Genomic DNA, 15,832 nt, shown 5'->3' on the forward strand with positions numbered 1-15,832 from the left:
ACTTAACCGCCCAATAGAGAGAGATTAACGATCTTAAGTGAATACTGTGCACCGCGCAGCGTGCAGTTTTACGCGTTTCTATTTTTGGTAAATAATTGGTGTCATAATGCTGTTGACTAATGTGTAGGAGGAAAAAAAATCGTTTTTGGGACATACTATTAAACGGAGCAAATGTCCTAAGCCAGAGATACTGAGGCCATCTAGTGCGGCAGCTGGTTCGAGGGTAGCCAAACCCGCAACGTTAGGCATAGCGTATGGAAGATATAAACCTTTACAGAAAAAAGAAAGCGGCATAAAAGAGGGCCCGTCCGGGATTTGAACCCGGGACCTCTCGCACCCAAAGCGAGAATCACACCCCTAGACCAACGGGCCGCGGACGCAGGCGCTGTTGGTTTCCGCACTTAACCGCCCAATAGAGAGAGATTAACGATCTTAAGGGAATACTGTGCACCGCGCAGCGTGCAGTTCTACGCATTTCTATTTTTGGTAAATAATTGGTGTCATAATGCTGTTGACTAATGTGTAGGAGGAAAAAAAATCGTTTTTGGGACATACTATTAAACGGAGAAAATGTCCTAAGCCAAAGATACTGAGGCCATCTAGTGCGGCAGCTGGTTCGAGGGTAGCCAAACCCGCAAGTTAGGCATAGCGTATGGAAGATATAAACCTTTACGGAAAAAAGAAAGCGGCATAAAAGAGGGCCCGTTCGGGATTTGAACCCGGGACCTCTCGCACCCAAAGCGAAAATCATACCCCTAGACTTTTTTTTTCTTTATTGCCGGGCTCCGACAACTAACTCAGTACATCACGATACACTATATACAAACACAAGCAAGACGTGGAACAAAAAGGAAACGCTGTCAGTTTTTTACTGACATTGTCACTTAAAATTCCTTTAGCCCTGCCAAGGCTTCCATCCTTGGCAGCCACTGCGGCACACATTCAAGTGTCTTCTGCACCTCAACGAAGCGGGAAATGCTCTCCCGAAAATACAACCGTGCAGGCCTCGCATCAGGATCACAATAGAAGCCGGCCATGCGGGAGCGCCATACAGAGTGGAGGCCAGCCAACATTACGAGATCGAAAGGAAAACCATCTTCGTTATCTATCGCCAAATATCTGATCCCATGTGGATCTAGAGGGAAATCCTTTTTCACTGTTCTCTGCAGAACATCCCAGAAATACAATCATACCCCTAGACCAACGGGCCGGACGGAGGCGCTGTTGGTTTCTGCACTTAACCGCCCAATAGAGAGAGATTAACGATCTTAAGTGAATACTGTGCACCGCGCAGCGTGCAGTTCTACGCGTTTATATTTTAGGTAAATAATTGGTGTCATAATGCTGTTGACTAATGTGTAGGAGGAAAAAAAATCGTTTTTGGGACATACTATTAAACGGAGAAAATGTCCTAAGCCAGAGATACTGAGGCCATCAGTGCGGCAGCTGGTTCGAGGGTAGCCAAACCCGCAACGTTAGGCATAGCGTATGGAAGATACAAACCTTTACGGAAAAAAGAAAGCGGCATAAAAGAGGGCCCGTCCGGGATTTGAACCCGGGACCTCTCGCACCCAAAGCGAGAATCATACCCCTAGACCAACGGGCCGGACGGAGGCGCTGTTGGTTTCTGCACTTAACCGCCCAATAGAGAGAGATTAACGATCTTAAGTGAATACTGTGCACCGCGCAGCGTGCAGTTCTACGCGTTTATATTTTAGGTAAATAATTGGTGTCATAATGCTGTTGACTAATGTGTAGGAGGAAAAAAAATCGTTTTTGGGACATACTATTAAACGGAGAAAATGTCCTAAGCCAGAGATACTGAGGCCATCTAGTTCGGCAGCTGGTTCGAGGGTAGCCAAACCCGCAACGTTAGGCATAGCGTATGGAAGATATAAACCTTTACGGAAAAAAGAAAGCGGCATAAAAGAGGGCCCGTCCGGGATTTGAACCCGGGACCTCTCGCACCCAAAGCGAGAATCATACCCCTAGACCAACGGGCCGGACGCAGGCGCTGTTGGTTTCCGCACTTAACCGCCCAATAGACAGAGATTAACGATCCTAAGTGAATATTGTGCACCGCGCAGCGTGCAGTTCTACGCGTTTCTATTTTTGGTAACTAATTGGTGACATAATGCTGTTGACTAATGTCTAGGAGGAAAAAAGTCGTTTTTGAGACATACTATTACACGTAGAAAATGTCCTAAGCCAGAGATAATGAGGCCATCTAGTGCGGCAGCTGGTTCGAGGGTAGCCAAACCCGCAAGTTAGGCATAGCGTATGGAAGATATAAACCTTTAAGGAAAAAAGAAAGCGGCATAAAAGAGGGCCCGTCCGGGATTTGAACCCGGGACCTCTCGCACCCAAAGCGAGAATCATACCCCTAGACCAACGGGCCGGACGGAGGTGCTGTTGGTTTCTGCACTTAACCGCCCAATAGAGAGAGATTAACGATCTTAAGTGAATACTGTGCACCGCGCAGCGTGCAGTTCTACGCGTTTATATTTTAGGTAAATAATTGGTGTCATAATGCTGTTGACTAATGTGTAGGAGGAAAAAAAATCGTTTTTGGGACATACTATTAAACGGAGAAAATGTCCTAAGCCAGAGATACTGAGGCCATCTAGTGCGGCAGCTGGTTCGAGGGTAGCCAAACCCGCAACGTTAGGCATAGCGTATGGAAGATATAAACCTTTACGGAAAAAAGAAAGCGGCATAAAAGAGGGCCCGTCCGGGATTTGAACCCGGGACCTCTCGCACCCAAAGCGAGAATCATACCCCTAGACCAACGGGCCGGACGGAGGCGCTGTTGGTTTCTGCACTTAACCGCCCAATAGAGAGAGATTAACGATCTTAAGTGAATACTGTGCACCGCGCAGCGTGCAGTTTTACGCGTTTCTATTTTTGGTAAATAATTGGTGTCATAATGCTGTTGACTAATGTGTAGGAGGAAAAAAAATCGTTTTTGGGACATACTATTAAACGGAGCAAATGTCCTAAGCCAGAGATACTGAGGCCATCTAGTGCGGCAGCTGGTTCGAGGGTAGCCAAACCCGCAACGTTAGGCAGAGCGTATGGAAGATATAAACCTTTACAGAAAAAAGAAAGCGGCATAAAAGAGGGCCCGTCCGGGATTTGAACCCGGGACCTCTCGCACCCAAAGCGAGAATCATACCCCTAGACCAACGGGCCGGACGCAGGCGCTGTTGGTTTCCGCACTTAACCGCCCAATAGAGAGAGATTAACGATCTTAAGGGAATACTGTGCACCGCGCAGCGTGCAGTTCTACGCGTTTCTATTTTTGGTAAATAATTGGTGTCATAATGCTGTTGACTAATGTGTAGGAGGAAAAAAAATCGTTTTTGGGACATACTATTAAACGGAGAAAATGTCCTAAGCCAGAGATACTGAGGCCATCTAGTGCGGCAGCTGGTTCGAGGGTAGCCAAACCCGCAACGTTAGGCAGAGCGTATGGAAGATATAAACCTTTACAGAAAAAAGAAAGCGGCATAAAAGAGGGCCCGTCCGGGATTTGAACCCGGGACCTCTCGCACCCAAAGCGAGAATCATACCCCTAGACCAACGGGCCGGACGCAGGCGCTGTTGGTTTCCGCACTTAACCGCCCAATAGAGAGAGATTAACGATCTTAAGGGAATACTGTGCACCGCGCAGCGTGCAGTTTTACGCGTTTCTATTTTTGGTAAATAATTGGTGTCATAATGCTGTTGACTAATGTGTAGGAGGAAAAAAAATCGTTTTTGGGACATACTATTAAACGGAGAAAATGTCCTAAGCCAGAGATACTGAGGCCATCTAGTGCGGCAGCTGGTTCGAGGGTAGCCAAACCCGCAACGTTAGGCAGAGCGTATGGAAGATATAAACCTTTACAGAAAAAAGAAAGCGGCATAAATGAGGGCCCGTCCGGGATTTGAACCCGGGACCTCTCGCACCCAAAGCGAGAATCATACCCCTAGACCAACGGGCCGGACGCAGGCGCTGTTGGTTTCCGCACTTAACCGCCCAATAGAGAGAGATTAACGATCTTAAGGGAATACTGTGCACCGCGCAGCGTGCAGTTCTACGCGTTTCTATTTTTGGTAAATAATTGGTGTCATAATGCTGTTGACTAATGTGTAGGAGGAAAAAAAATCGTTTTTGGGACATACTATTAAACGGAGAAAATGTCCTAAGCCAGAGATACTGAGGCCATCTAGTGCGGCAGCTGGTTCGAGGGTAGCCAAACCCGCAAGTTAGGCATAGCGTATGGAAGATATAAACCTTTACGGAAAAAAGAAAGCGGCATAAAAGAGGGCCCGTTCGGGATTTGAACCCGGGACCTCTCGCACCCAAAGCGAAAATCATACCCCTAGACTTTTTTTTTCTTTATTGCCGGGCTCCGACAACTAACTCAGTACATCACGATACACTATATACAAACACAAGCAAGACGTGGAACAAAAAGGAAACGCTGTCAGTTTTTTACTGACATTGTCACTTAAAATTCCTTTAGCCCTGCCAAGGCTTCCATCCTTGGCAGCCACTGCGGCACACATTCAAGTGTCTTCTGCACCTCAACGAAGCGGGAAATGCTCTCCCGAAAATACAACCGTGCAGGCCTCGCATCAGGATCACAATAGAAGCCGGCCATGCGGGAGCGCCATACAGAGTGGAGGCCAGCCAACATTACGAGATCGAAAGGAAAACCATCTTCGTTATCTATCGCCAAATATCTGATCCCATGTGGATCTAGAGGGAAATCCTTTTTCACTGTTCTCTGCAGAACATCCCAGAAATACAATCATACCCCTAGACCAACGGGCCGGACGGAGGCGCTGTTGGTTTCTGCACTTAACCGCCCAATAGAGAGAGATTAACGATCTTAAGTGAATACTGTGCACCGCGCAGCGTGCAGTTCTACGCGTTTATATTTTAGGTAAATAATTGGTGTCATAATGCTGTTGACTAATGTGTAGGAGGAAAAAAAAATCGTTTTTGGGACATACTATTAAACGGAGAAAATGTCCTAAGCCAGAGATACTGAGGCCAGCTAGTGCGGCAGCTGGTTCGAGGGTAGCCAAACCCGCAACGTTAGGCATAGCGTATGGAAGATATAAACCTTTACGGAAAAAAGAAAGCGGCATAAAAGAGGGCCCGTCCGGGATTTGAACCCGGGACCTCTCGCACCCAAAGCGAGAATCATACCCCTAGACCAACGGGCCGGACGGAGGCGCTGTTGGTTTCTGCACTTAACCGCCCAATAGAGAGAGATTAACGATCTTAAGTGAATACTGTGCACCGCGCAGCGTGCAGTTCTACGCGTTTATATTTTAGGTAAATAATTGGTGTCATAATGCTGTTGACTAATGTGTAGGAGGAAAAAAAATCGTTTTTGGGACATACTATTAAACGGAGAAAATGTCCTAAGCCAGAGATACTGAGGCCATCTAGTGCGGCAGCTGGTTCGAGGGTAGCCAAACCCGCAACGTTAGGCATAGCGTATGGAAGATATAAACCTTTACGGAAAAAAGAAAGCGGCATAAAAGAGGGCCCGTCCGGGATTTGAACCCGGGACCTCTCGCACCCAAAGCGAGAATCATACCCCTAGACCAACGGGCCGGACGGAGGCGCTGTTGGTTTCTGCACTTAACCGCCCAATAGAGAGAGATTAACGATCTTAAGTGAATACTGTGCACCGCGCAGCGTGCAGTTCTACGCGTTTCTATTTTTGGTAAATAATTGGTGTCATAATGCTGTTGACTAATGTGTAGGAGGAAAAAAAATCGTTTTTGGGACATACTATTAAATGGAGAAAATGTCCTAAGCCAGAGATACTGAGGCCATCTAGTGCGGCAGCTGGTTCGAGGGTAGCCAAACCCGCAACGTTAGGCATAGCGTATGGAAGATATAAACCTTTACGGAAAAAAGAAAGCGTCATAAAAGAGGGCCCGTCCGGGATTTGAACCCGGGACCTCTCGCACCCAAAGCGAGAATCATACCCCTAGACCAACGGGCTTTTTTTTTTTTCTTTATTGCCGGGCTCCGAGAACCAATTCAGTACATCACGATACACTATATACAAACACAGGCAAGACGTGGAACAAAAAAGGAAACGCTGTCAGTTTTGTACTGACATTGTCACTTAAAATTCCCTTAGGCCTGCCAAGGCTTCCAGCCTTGGCAGCCACTGCGGCACACATTCAAGTGTCTTCTGCACCTCCACGAAGCGGGAAATGCTCTCCCGAAAATACAACCGTGCAGGCCTCGCATCAGGATCACAATAGAAGCCGGCCATGCGGGAGCGCCATACAGAGTGGAGGCCAGCCAACATTACGAGATCGAAAGGAAAACCATCTTCGTTATCTGTCGCCAAATATCTGATCCCGTGTGGATCTAGAGGGAAATCCTTTTTCACTGTTCTCTGCAGAACATCCCAGAAATACACTCCTTCCCAGCAGTGAAGAAAAACATGATCTATAGTTTCGGGTATCTTGCAGATTAGACAGTTAGTTCCCCATGGCAAGAAAAAACCTCGTTGTTCAAGGAATGTTTTGACTGGAAGTGTTTCAGTATGAAGTTTAAAAAAAAAGGACTTCATGCCTGGTGTCACCTGCATTTTCTTCACCCGTTTTAACACATTCTGGCCCGGCTCTCCACTGTGCATGGCTCTGTACATCGGTACAGGAAGTATGCTGTCGCACACATCTTTGTACAGTGTTTTCCTTTTCACCGCAGACAAATAATCGTTGGAAAATCGTACTGTCAAGAAACATACGCTCATCACCACCTCCTTGAAAAAGCCCTTAATTGGTCTGGCATTTCATTCGTGCCGATCACAAAGTTTGGCAACGCCCGTCTTAATCTCATTTGGCACACCGTTCGTAAGAAAGAGTCTTTTGTGTCCCGAAAAAACAGAAACCTGTTAATAAGCTGTCGCACAAAGAGGTGCGCCAGACCAAGACCGCCGTCCTCCACCTTTCTGAACAAATTTGTTCGGCTGCACCTTTCCCACTGCGATGCCCAAATAAAGGTGGCAAACACTCTGTGCAGCTTTTGCACATTTAGCCGCGAGCAATGCAAAACCTGCATTAGATACCATAATTTGCTTATAAAAAAAAGATTACACACAGTTGCCTTGGCAAAAAACGAGAGAGGAACCCCCTTCCATCTGTCTGCTTTCTCACGTATTTCATGCGCCTGGCTTCTCCAGAGGCCATCATTGCTTTCGTAGAATTGCAGAGGGACACCCAGGTACTTCACTGGGGTCTTCACCCACGTTACGCCTGCAAACGTGTCTGGGGTTGACGCCCATTCTCCATGCCAAAATCCCAGGCATTTTTCCCAATTGATCAAACTCCCTGTGATGTCCCGAAAACATTTTACCTCTTCGACCACTGCTATAATACTTTCTCTATCAATACAACACACTGCGACGTCGTCGGCATATGCTAAGAGCTTCACTTCGGCAGCTTGGAGTCGAAAACCGTGAACAGAATCATTTTTAATAATAGTCAAGCATAGTGATTCGATGTACAGACAAAATAAAAGTGGGCTGATGGGGCAGCCTTGGCGTACCGCACGCTGCATGGCAATGGGGGCCCCCAGTGACTTGTTTACAATAAGCCGCGTTGAGCAACTCCTGTACGCCATGACCACACCCTCTCTGATAACCGAACCGACATTAATATGGTCAAGAATGGCGAACAGGATAACATGTGATACACAGTCAAAGGCCTTCTCTAGGTCGAGCTGCAAAACCGCGACGCCAGATTGCATGACATCACAGCACTCAAGCACGCACCGCATCTTGTGTATGTTGCTTACTATAGACCTTCCCTTGATTCCACATGTCTGGTGGCACCCTACTATGTCCTTAATCACTGTCTGGAGCCTAGCTGCTAAGACTTTCATGAATATTTTATAGTCAACATTGGTTAAAGAGATGGGCCTGTAACTCGTTACAAGGCGAAGTCTTTCTGTATCGTCAGTTTTTGGTATGAGAACAGTATGTGATGTACTATATGACGGTGGTAATTCTTTCAGTTGGTATGCCTCATTGAATACAGCTGTAAGCACTGCAGACAACTTATCTTTGAAAAACTTGTAGAACGCGGCACTCAAGCCATCGGGCCCAGGCGACTTTCCGTCGTTCAAGTTTTCAATTGCTCGGCACACTTCTCTTTCGGTTATTGGCCGCTCCAAAACTTCTTTTACCTCGTCGGCCAGTCGCGGCATCTGACCCAGAAACATCTTTTTGAAACCGTCCAAGTCAGCTTCATGAAACGCGAATAACGCCTGATAATGCTCAAAGAACTCTCGCCCAATGCCGTCGTTATCTGACACCACAACGCCGTTCCGCTCTATCTCGCATACGTGGTTTCGTTGGCCGTTCGTTTTTTCCAAACCTAAAGCCCGCTTCGTAGGTACTTCGCCCGCTTTTAGTGCATTTGTTCTAGCTCGCACCAGCGCGCCCCGATAACGCTCCTCTTCGATCAGCTGTAATTGCTGTTTAATAATCCTCACGTCATCTTTGAAAACGCCTGGCTTTTTGCATTCCTCTGTTATTAACATCTTTAGTGTTTTCTGCAGTTCGTTTTCTTTAATTTTTTCGTGAAATCGAATCGAACTGGCCCTATCAATCGCTGTGATTTTGATTTGCTCTTTGCATAGTTCCCACTGTTGTCCCACCTTACAGTAATCGTTCATATTTATTCTGTTGGTTTCTTCTGTCACTTTTGCTACAAAATATTCGTCGTTGAGAAGCTTAACGTTCATTTTCCACATATCCCAAGCAAACTTCCTAACTTTTTTCTTTGTTCCTATTACGCACTTAACCAGACAGTGGTCAGTAAAACACAGCGGTAGCACGGTGTAAGTGCGGCATTTTGAGATCAAGTCGAGTGCTACATAAACCCGGTCTAGGCGTGCGTGGCTTGTCCCCTGGAAATGAGTGTACTTCACTGCCTGTCCACTCTCTAGGACTTCGGCCACGTCGATTAACTCGGCTGCGGTAACAATATCGGCTAATAAATCTGTGCTCTTATCTCGGAAAGCCGTGCCGCTGGTTTTGTCTGTAGAATTCAGTACACAGTTATAGTCCCCCAAAATAATGAGGCATTTTTCAGGGTCCACATATTGCTGAACCATAGCGAAGAAATTATATCTCTCATCCACTGCATTTGGTGCGTATATGCAAATAACCCGATATTCTCTTTGGCAATAACTAAAATCACAAATAACGAGTCTTCCAGAGGACCCTGATGTGATGCTCTGCACAGTAAGACCCGGTAACTTTTTGACAAAGAGTACGCATCCTGCCGACAACCCAACAGCATGGCTAACCACAGCGTAGTACCTTGAGGTAAAACGCAGCACCATGCTCCCAGTCTCCTCTTCTCCCTCGACTTTTGTCTCCTGAACAGCTAGTACGTCAATGTCATTATCTGTTATCAGCCGATACAATTGACTTTGTTTTCTTTTGCTCGCTAGTCCTCTGACATTCAACGTGGCTACACTTAGAGACGGTTCAGGTGCCATTGTTGCTCTAATCATGAGGTAGGCCCAGGAGCATGGTGCTTACCTTTAACGTCTAGCAAGCCGCTAGACGCCTCCGGAGCCGCCCGGCTGGCCGGTCTCGCTTTTCGGCGGGGGTGGCTTGTCGACAGGTTTTCGTTCCGCTGCGATGTTAGGTCGCGGCTTGAAGGACGACAGCCGACCCTGCACCGCTTTCACAGGCGGCTCGTCCACACTGCTTGTATACGGCATGTCGTCGAGATCGCCGGCTGCGTCGTGGGGGCGTTTAGTTGCAGTTCCGGCACCCACTGAACTTACATTGCCATTGCCTGGGGGCTCCTGACCCTTCACTGCTGCTGGCTGCTGCGCTTGACTGGATCCATCTTCGTTGATGTCCGACGCTGCCGATGATGGGTTTTCCACCATTTCACTTGCCCTGTCCGTGCTTTTATCCTGGGCTCCTTCGCTAAGGAGAGGCATTTCTGCTCCCGAAGCAGTCGCTATCTCACCAGTCCCCTCCGCAGCGTCCTCCGCCTCAACCTCGTCCATGAGGTGCTCGGTGTCATCACTCGCCGCCGTTCTCGTTGCCGCGGCGTAGGTACGGACGCACTGCGAGTCCTCATGCCCAAATCGCCTGCAGATCAAGCAACGCGGCACCTTGCACTCTCTTCTCACGTGGCCCGAGCCATGGCATCGCAGGCACTGCATCGGGCGACCAGGTGCGACAACTAGTGCCAGTTCACCACCGACCCGTAACTGGTGCGGCAGGTCTTCTATTTTCATGCCGTTCTTCAGCTTTAAAAGCACTGACCTTGTTGTGGAGCCCTTGTCACTCACACCCTGCACTCGCCAGCGCTCTCGTCTGACATCCATTACAGTCCCAAAGGCCGCGAGTGCGGACCGGACGTCCTCGTCCGCCACTCCATGCAATAGCCAGTGAAGCTTCAGCTTCACCTGCTGTTCCTGCGGGTCGATGATAACACAGCGTCGCCTCTTCACCATTAGCTCCTTCACACCAAGCAGCCGTTTTGTAGCCTCGGAACCTTTAAGGGTGACTGCCCAAACGTGGTTAACCTGGTAGGCTCCCAGGGCCACCACATCCGGCAGTAAGCCTGTAGGCAAGAGCGCATCTCGTAAATCTTCAACCCTGTAGGGCCTTGCTCGCACGTCGCCGTGCAAAAACACGGTGTTCTGAACGATGCGTCCGGTTGGCAGCTGAGGCAGAATAAGCTGATAATCGCTGTCTTCGCTATCTGAGATCCTGTTTCCGCGGCCGGTAAAAGCCGCAATCGCCGCTCCGTCGGAGCACATGATTCCGCGTCCGTACACGGTGGTGGCCGGAAGTTACCAATTAGTTACCAAAAATAGAAACGCGTAGAACTGCACGCTGCGCGGTGCACAGTATTCCCTTAAGATCGTTAATCTCTCTCTATTGGGCGGTTAAGTGCGGAAACCAACAGCGCCTGCGTCCGGCCCGTTGGTCTAGGTCTACTTCCGGCCTAGACCAACGGGCCGGACGCAGGCGCTGTTGGTTTCCGAACTTAACCGCCCAATAGAGAGAGATTAACGATCTTAAGGGAATACTGTGCACCGCGCAGCGTGCAGTTCTACGCGTTTCTATTTTTGGTAACTAATTGGTGACATAATGCTGTTGACTAATGTGTAGGAGGAAAAAAATCGTTTTTGAGACATACTATTAAACGTAGAAAATGTCCTAAGCCAGAGATACTAGGCCATCTAGTGCGGCAGCTGGTTCGAGGGTAGCCAAACCTTTTTTTTTTTTTTTTTTTTTTTTCTTTATTGCCTGGCTTTGACACAAATACACCTCATTGGAACTCAAAACATCATGAACAAAGGAATAATATATGTACACTAAGGTAGTTAGCGTTGCCTAACACCCACTGAGGGGCAGGCATTGTCATGTTAAAATTCCTTGAGCACCGTCAAAGGTTCCAGCTTTGACAGCCACTCAGGAGCACATGGTTGCAATTTAAGCACGTCGAGCCATCGCTGCACACTTTCACGGAAATACATGCGGGCTGGCCGTGCATCTGGATCGCAGTGATAACCAGCCATTCGTGCGCGCCATATACTGTGGAGGCACATTAACATAACCTGGTCTAACGGCATATCATCGTGGTTATCCAATGGCAAATACCTAATGCCATGGGAATCAAGTGGCAACTGTTTTTTTATTGTCCTTTGCAGAACATCCCACAAATATACCCCCTCCCAGCAATGCAAAAACACGTGATCTATTGTCTCTGGCTGTTTGCAGATGAGACATTGGGCCCCCCACGGTAGGAACATACCCTTTTCCTCCATAAATGATTTTACACTCAAAGTACCGGTATGTAGCATAAAGAAAAACGTTTTAGCTCCCGGAGCAACTTGCATTTTCTTTACGCGTTTTAATACATTACTTCCTGTGCCTCCATAGTATAATGCTCGGTACAAGGGCACCGGGAAGACCACTTCACAAACATCCTTGTATAATGTTCTCCTGTTAACATTACTTAAATACTCTTTCGAAAACCGTGCGCTTAAGAATTTTGCGCTCAAAACAATTTCCCTAAAGAATCCAAAAAGAGAACCCGACATACTTTGAGTATAAACTACGAAATCAGGCAAAGCTCGACCAAGTCTTTGTTGACACACTGTGCGCAGGAATGGATCGCTGGCATCCCTAAAAAACATAAACCTGTTGACAATCTGTCGCACAAACAAATGACCCAGACCAAGCCCCCCATGCTTCACCTGCCGGAACAAATTTGTCCGACTGCACCTCTCCCAACTCGAGGCCCAAACAAACACCGCAAAAACTCGATGCAATTTTTGCACATTTACACGGGAGCAATGCAACACTTGCATAACATACCATAGCTTACTAATTAAAAACAGGTTGCAAACTGCGGCTCTTGCAAATATTGATAATTGAGCGCTTTTCCATTTCTCCGCTTTTTCACGGGTTTCTTTGACCTGCTCTAGCCAGTATGGCTCGCTTTCCTTGTAAAATTTCAAGGGCACACCCAAGTACTTTGCAGGCGTTGTAACCCACGATACATTAGCGAAAGTGTCGGGGGTCAGCTGCCATTCTCCGTGCCAAAATCCCAGGCACTTACCCCAGTTAACTTTACTCCCTGTGACTTTGCTAAAATGTTTTACCACATCCACTGTCCTCTTTATACTCTCTTTATTCACACAAAATACCGCAACGTCATCTGCGTAAGCCAGCAATTTGACTTCTGACTCCTGCAGTCGAAAACCATCAATGTCATTGTTTTGTAGGATGCTTAAACACAAACTTTCAATATAAATGCCGAACAAAAGAGGGCTGAGGGGGCAACCTTGGCGCACTGAACGTCGTACGTTGATGGCGGCCCCCAGTGACTTATTGACAATTAATCTCGTAGTGCAGTTACGGTACGCCAAGGCCACTCCCTCTCGAATAACAGAGCCGACATTAACATAGTCTAATATACTGAACAGAATAGTATGCGCCACACAATCAAAAGCTTTCTCCAAGTCCAACTGCAGTAACGCAACACATGCATGAGTTGCATCGCAGCATTCGAGCACACTTCTCGCTTTGTGAATGTTCTGAAAGATAGATCGCCCTTTGATACCGCACGTTTGGTGAGGGCCCACTAGTTCGCATATAACCGTTTGTAGTCTGCCAGCAAGCACCTTCATATAAATCTTGTTATCAACGTTTGTCAGAGCAATGGGCCTGTAAGACGACAACTGCCTAAGCTTATCTGGTTGGTCAGTTTTCGGAATAAGTACTGTGTGCGACGATCCGAAAGACGCAGGCAGTGCCTTCAGTTCATACGCTTCATTAAATAAGGCACACAACAAAGGAGATAGCTGTTCCTTGAACGCTTTATAAAAAGCCGCACTCAGGCCATCAGGCCCGGGTGATTTCCCTGGGTTTAAATTTTCTATTGCCTGCTGCACTTCTTTTTCGCTTATTGGCCGCTCCAGTCTTTCTTTTTGTTCCTCGTCAATTTTTGGCATCACGTCAAGAAAGGATTCTTTAAAACGGTCCAAATAAACCTCTCGGGAAGAAAATAGATCTTCATAATACTCCCGGAAAGCTTTCGCGATTCCTTCGTTATCGGTTTCTGTGCGTCCTGCCCAATCTACCTCTGCCACGTGATTTCGCCTTACATTTGCTTTTTCTATTCCCAACGATCTTTTTGTCGGCGTCTCATCCATGGCCAATTTTTCCGCTCTTGCACGCACTAACGCCCCTTGGTATCTGTCTTCTTCTATCAAGTTAATCTGTTCTTTTATTTTTCGAATATCCTCTATCCATCTGCCGGGTGCCTTACATTCCTGTTCGTGTAGTTTTGCAAGCAAAGCCTTAAGCTGGGTTTCTGTAATTTTCTTCTCGTACACCAGGCAACTTGATCTGTCAATGGCTTTAATTTTAATCTGTTCCTTGCACAACTCCCACTGTTTCCAGATTTCGAGCAAAGTCCCTGGCCTCACTTTAATCAATTCATTCAATACCACGCGTCTAAAGGCATCATCATTAAACAATTTATTGTTAAATTTCCATAACTCCCAGCTAAATGCATTGCTTCGTTTTTTGGTGCCGAATAAGCATTGCACCAAACAGTGATCCGTGAATGTCATAGGCACAACTCGGTATTCATTGCATGAAGGAATCAAATCCAGCGACGCGTAAATTCTGTCCAGACGCGCGTGGCTAGAACCTTGGAAGTGCGTGTACTGAACGGCACGCGGTCCTTCCAAGCAATCAGCCACATCCTCCATATTCCATTCGCTTGTTAACTGGCATAACATTTCAGTGCTCTTGTCTGTGAATCCGCGTGTGCTGGTTTTGTCTCGAGCATTCAGTACACAGTTAAAATCGCCCAGCAATACTACCTGCCTTTCCGTACTTAACTGCTGCATAACATTCTCGAAAAACACTGTTCTTTCCTCCACACAGTTAGGAGCGTACACACAAATAATTAGCCACTCAACACCGCTGTATACACAATCAGCCACTACACACCGTCCAGAAGAGCATGAGGAGTAGCCCTTTACAACCAGACCAGGCAGCTTTTTGACAAACAATACACACCCGGCCGATGTCCCAACTGCGTGGCTAACAATGGCGTAAAATCTAGCCGTGAAACGTCGCACCATGCTCCCGGTCTCTTCCTCCCCGTCAACCTTAGTTTCTTGCACGGCAAACACGTCAATATCGTGGTCAATTAAGAGCCGATGCATCTGGCTCTGCTTCTTTTTGCCTGCCAATCCCCTGACATTTAACGTGGCTACTCTTAAGGTGGTTTCGGGCGCCATTTTCATCAAGGGTGAAGAGACCGAAAGCATGGTGCTTACCTTTCCCGTCTAGCGCGTTGCTAGACGCCGTCGTTTGATCCATCCCCGTCCGGTGCGAGCGGCTGACCCGGCAGCGGGGGCACTTTATCCGCTACCCGTCTCTCTGATGAAATGTTTGGCCGCGGACGTAGCGTGGACCGCCGGGATTGCCCCGTTTTTGCTGGTGGCTCGTCGACGCTGGGGGCTGACGCCTGGATACCTTCGGGTTCGGACTGTGTGTGGGATCGCTTGGCTGGGGCTGGGACGCCTGGCTTACGAACACCGCTGGTGTCTGAGTGCTCCTCCCCATTATCCTGTTCCATGCCGTTTGAAGGCTCAAGTGACGGGCCTTCCTCATTGCTAGGGAGCTGAGGTGCAGAGTCCGCTCTCCCAACATCCCTCGCAGCATTGCCGCTTTCTGCCGAGTCCAACGACGAATCCGTCTCCCGTGTCTGTGTTCGCACCTCTCCGGCACCCTTCGCCGCCTCCTCCGCCTCGACCACGTCCATGGTGAGCTCCGCCGATCGTTCCGCAGTTCCATGCCCCGCTGCCGAAGCGTACGAAAGCACACAGGCTGCCTCGTCATGACCGTAGCGTCTACACTTTGGACAACGCGGCACCTTACATTCTCGTCGAACGTGACCGGTACCACGGCAGCGCAGGCACTGCATCGCTCGCCCAGGCACCACGACAAGGGCCAGCTCTCCGGCCACTCGCAGCTGGTGAGGTAAGTCATCGACCTTAATCCCGGGTTTCAATTTCAGGAGCACAGTCCTCGTGGTGGACCCCTTCTCCCTGACGCCTTGAACTCTCCACCTCTCCCGGGTCACCTCGGTCACCTTCCCAAAAGCCGCAAAAGCCGTCCGTATGTCGTCGTCTGCCACACCGTACAACATCCAGTGAAGTCGCAGCTTCACCTGTTGGTCCTCGGGATCGATAATGAGGCAACGGCGTCCCTTAACTTCGAGCTCCTTGAAAGCCGCC

General features: G+C 48.1%; 1 protein-coding gene and 11 non-coding genes across 12 annotated transcripts; all 12 read right to left on the reverse strand.

Annotated features, from left to right (window-relative positions):
• Window positions 1-300: 300 nt before the first annotated feature.
• Window positions 301-372, reverse strand: TRNAP-UGG (transfer RNA proline (anticodon UGG)). The gene has a single exon. It is a non-coding gene; the product is annotated as a tRNA-Pro (tRNA).
• Window positions 373-1,534: 1,162 nt separating this feature from the next.
• TRNAP-UGG (transfer RNA proline (anticodon UGG)) lies at window positions 1,535-1,606 on the reverse strand. Its single transcript has one exon. It is a non-coding gene; the product is annotated as a tRNA-Pro (tRNA).
• Window positions 1,607-1,931: 325 nt separating this feature from the next.
• On the reverse strand, window positions 1,932-2,003 carry TRNAP-UGG (transfer RNA proline (anticodon UGG)). Its single transcript has one exon. It is a non-coding gene; the product is annotated as a tRNA-Pro (tRNA).
• A 323-nt stretch (window positions 2,004-2,326) lies between these two features.
• Window positions 2,327-2,398, reverse strand: TRNAP-UGG (transfer RNA proline (anticodon UGG)). The gene has a single exon. It is a non-coding gene; the product is annotated as a tRNA-Pro (tRNA).
• A 325-nt stretch (window positions 2,399-2,723) lies between these two features.
• Window positions 2,724-2,795, reverse strand: TRNAP-UGG (transfer RNA proline (anticodon UGG)). The gene has a single exon. It is a non-coding gene; the product is annotated as a tRNA-Pro (tRNA).
• A 325-nt stretch (window positions 2,796-3,120) lies between these two features.
• TRNAP-UGG (transfer RNA proline (anticodon UGG)) lies at window positions 3,121-3,192 on the reverse strand. The gene has a single exon. It is a non-coding gene; the product is annotated as a tRNA-Pro (tRNA).
• A 325-nt stretch (window positions 3,193-3,517) lies between these two features.
• Window positions 3,518-3,589, reverse strand: TRNAP-UGG (transfer RNA proline (anticodon UGG)). Its single transcript has one exon. It is a non-coding gene; the product is annotated as a tRNA-Pro (tRNA).
• Window positions 3,590-3,914: 325 nt separating this feature from the next.
• Window positions 3,915-3,986, reverse strand: TRNAP-UGG (transfer RNA proline (anticodon UGG)). The gene has a single exon. It is a non-coding gene; the product is annotated as a tRNA-Pro (tRNA).
• Window positions 3,987-5,148: 1,162 nt separating this feature from the next.
• Window positions 5,149-5,220, reverse strand: TRNAP-UGG (transfer RNA proline (anticodon UGG)). Its single transcript has one exon. It is a non-coding gene; the product is annotated as a tRNA-Pro (tRNA).
• Window positions 5,221-5,545: 325 nt separating this feature from the next.
• TRNAP-UGG (transfer RNA proline (anticodon UGG)) lies at window positions 5,546-5,617 on the reverse strand. Its single transcript has one exon. It is a non-coding gene; the product is annotated as a tRNA-Pro (tRNA).
• Window positions 5,618-5,942: 325 nt separating this feature from the next.
• On the reverse strand, window positions 5,943-6,014 carry TRNAP-UGG (transfer RNA proline (anticodon UGG)). The gene has a single exon. It is a non-coding gene; the product is annotated as a tRNA-Pro (tRNA).
• A 3,584-nt stretch (window positions 6,015-9,598) lies between these two features.
• Window positions 9,599-10,839, reverse strand: LOC146172249 (uncharacterized). Its single transcript, XM_084585754.1, has one exon. The coding sequence runs from the start codon at window positions 10,820-10,822 to the stop codon at window positions 9,599-9,601; it is 1,224 nt and encodes a 407-aa protein (XP_084441880.1). The 5' UTR covers window positions 10,823-10,839.
• Between the last annotated feature and the right edge of the window lie 4,993 nt (window positions 10,840-15,832).

The sequence above is a fragment of the Amblyomma maculatum genome, unplaced genomic scaffold, assembly GCF_055883805.1.
Source record: "Amblyomma maculatum isolate TAMU_Amacu unplaced genomic scaffold, ASM5588380v1 scaffold_13, whole genome shotgun sequence".
Classification (NCBI taxonomy): domain Eukaryota; kingdom Metazoa; phylum Arthropoda; class Arachnida; order Ixodida; family Ixodidae; genus Amblyomma; species Amblyomma maculatum.

Coding starts and splice junctions, on each gene's coding strand:
- LOC146172249 (XM_084585754.1), bottom strand. CDS start 10,822: ATGTGCTCCGACGGAGCGGCGATTGCGGCTTTTACCGGCCGCGGAAAC.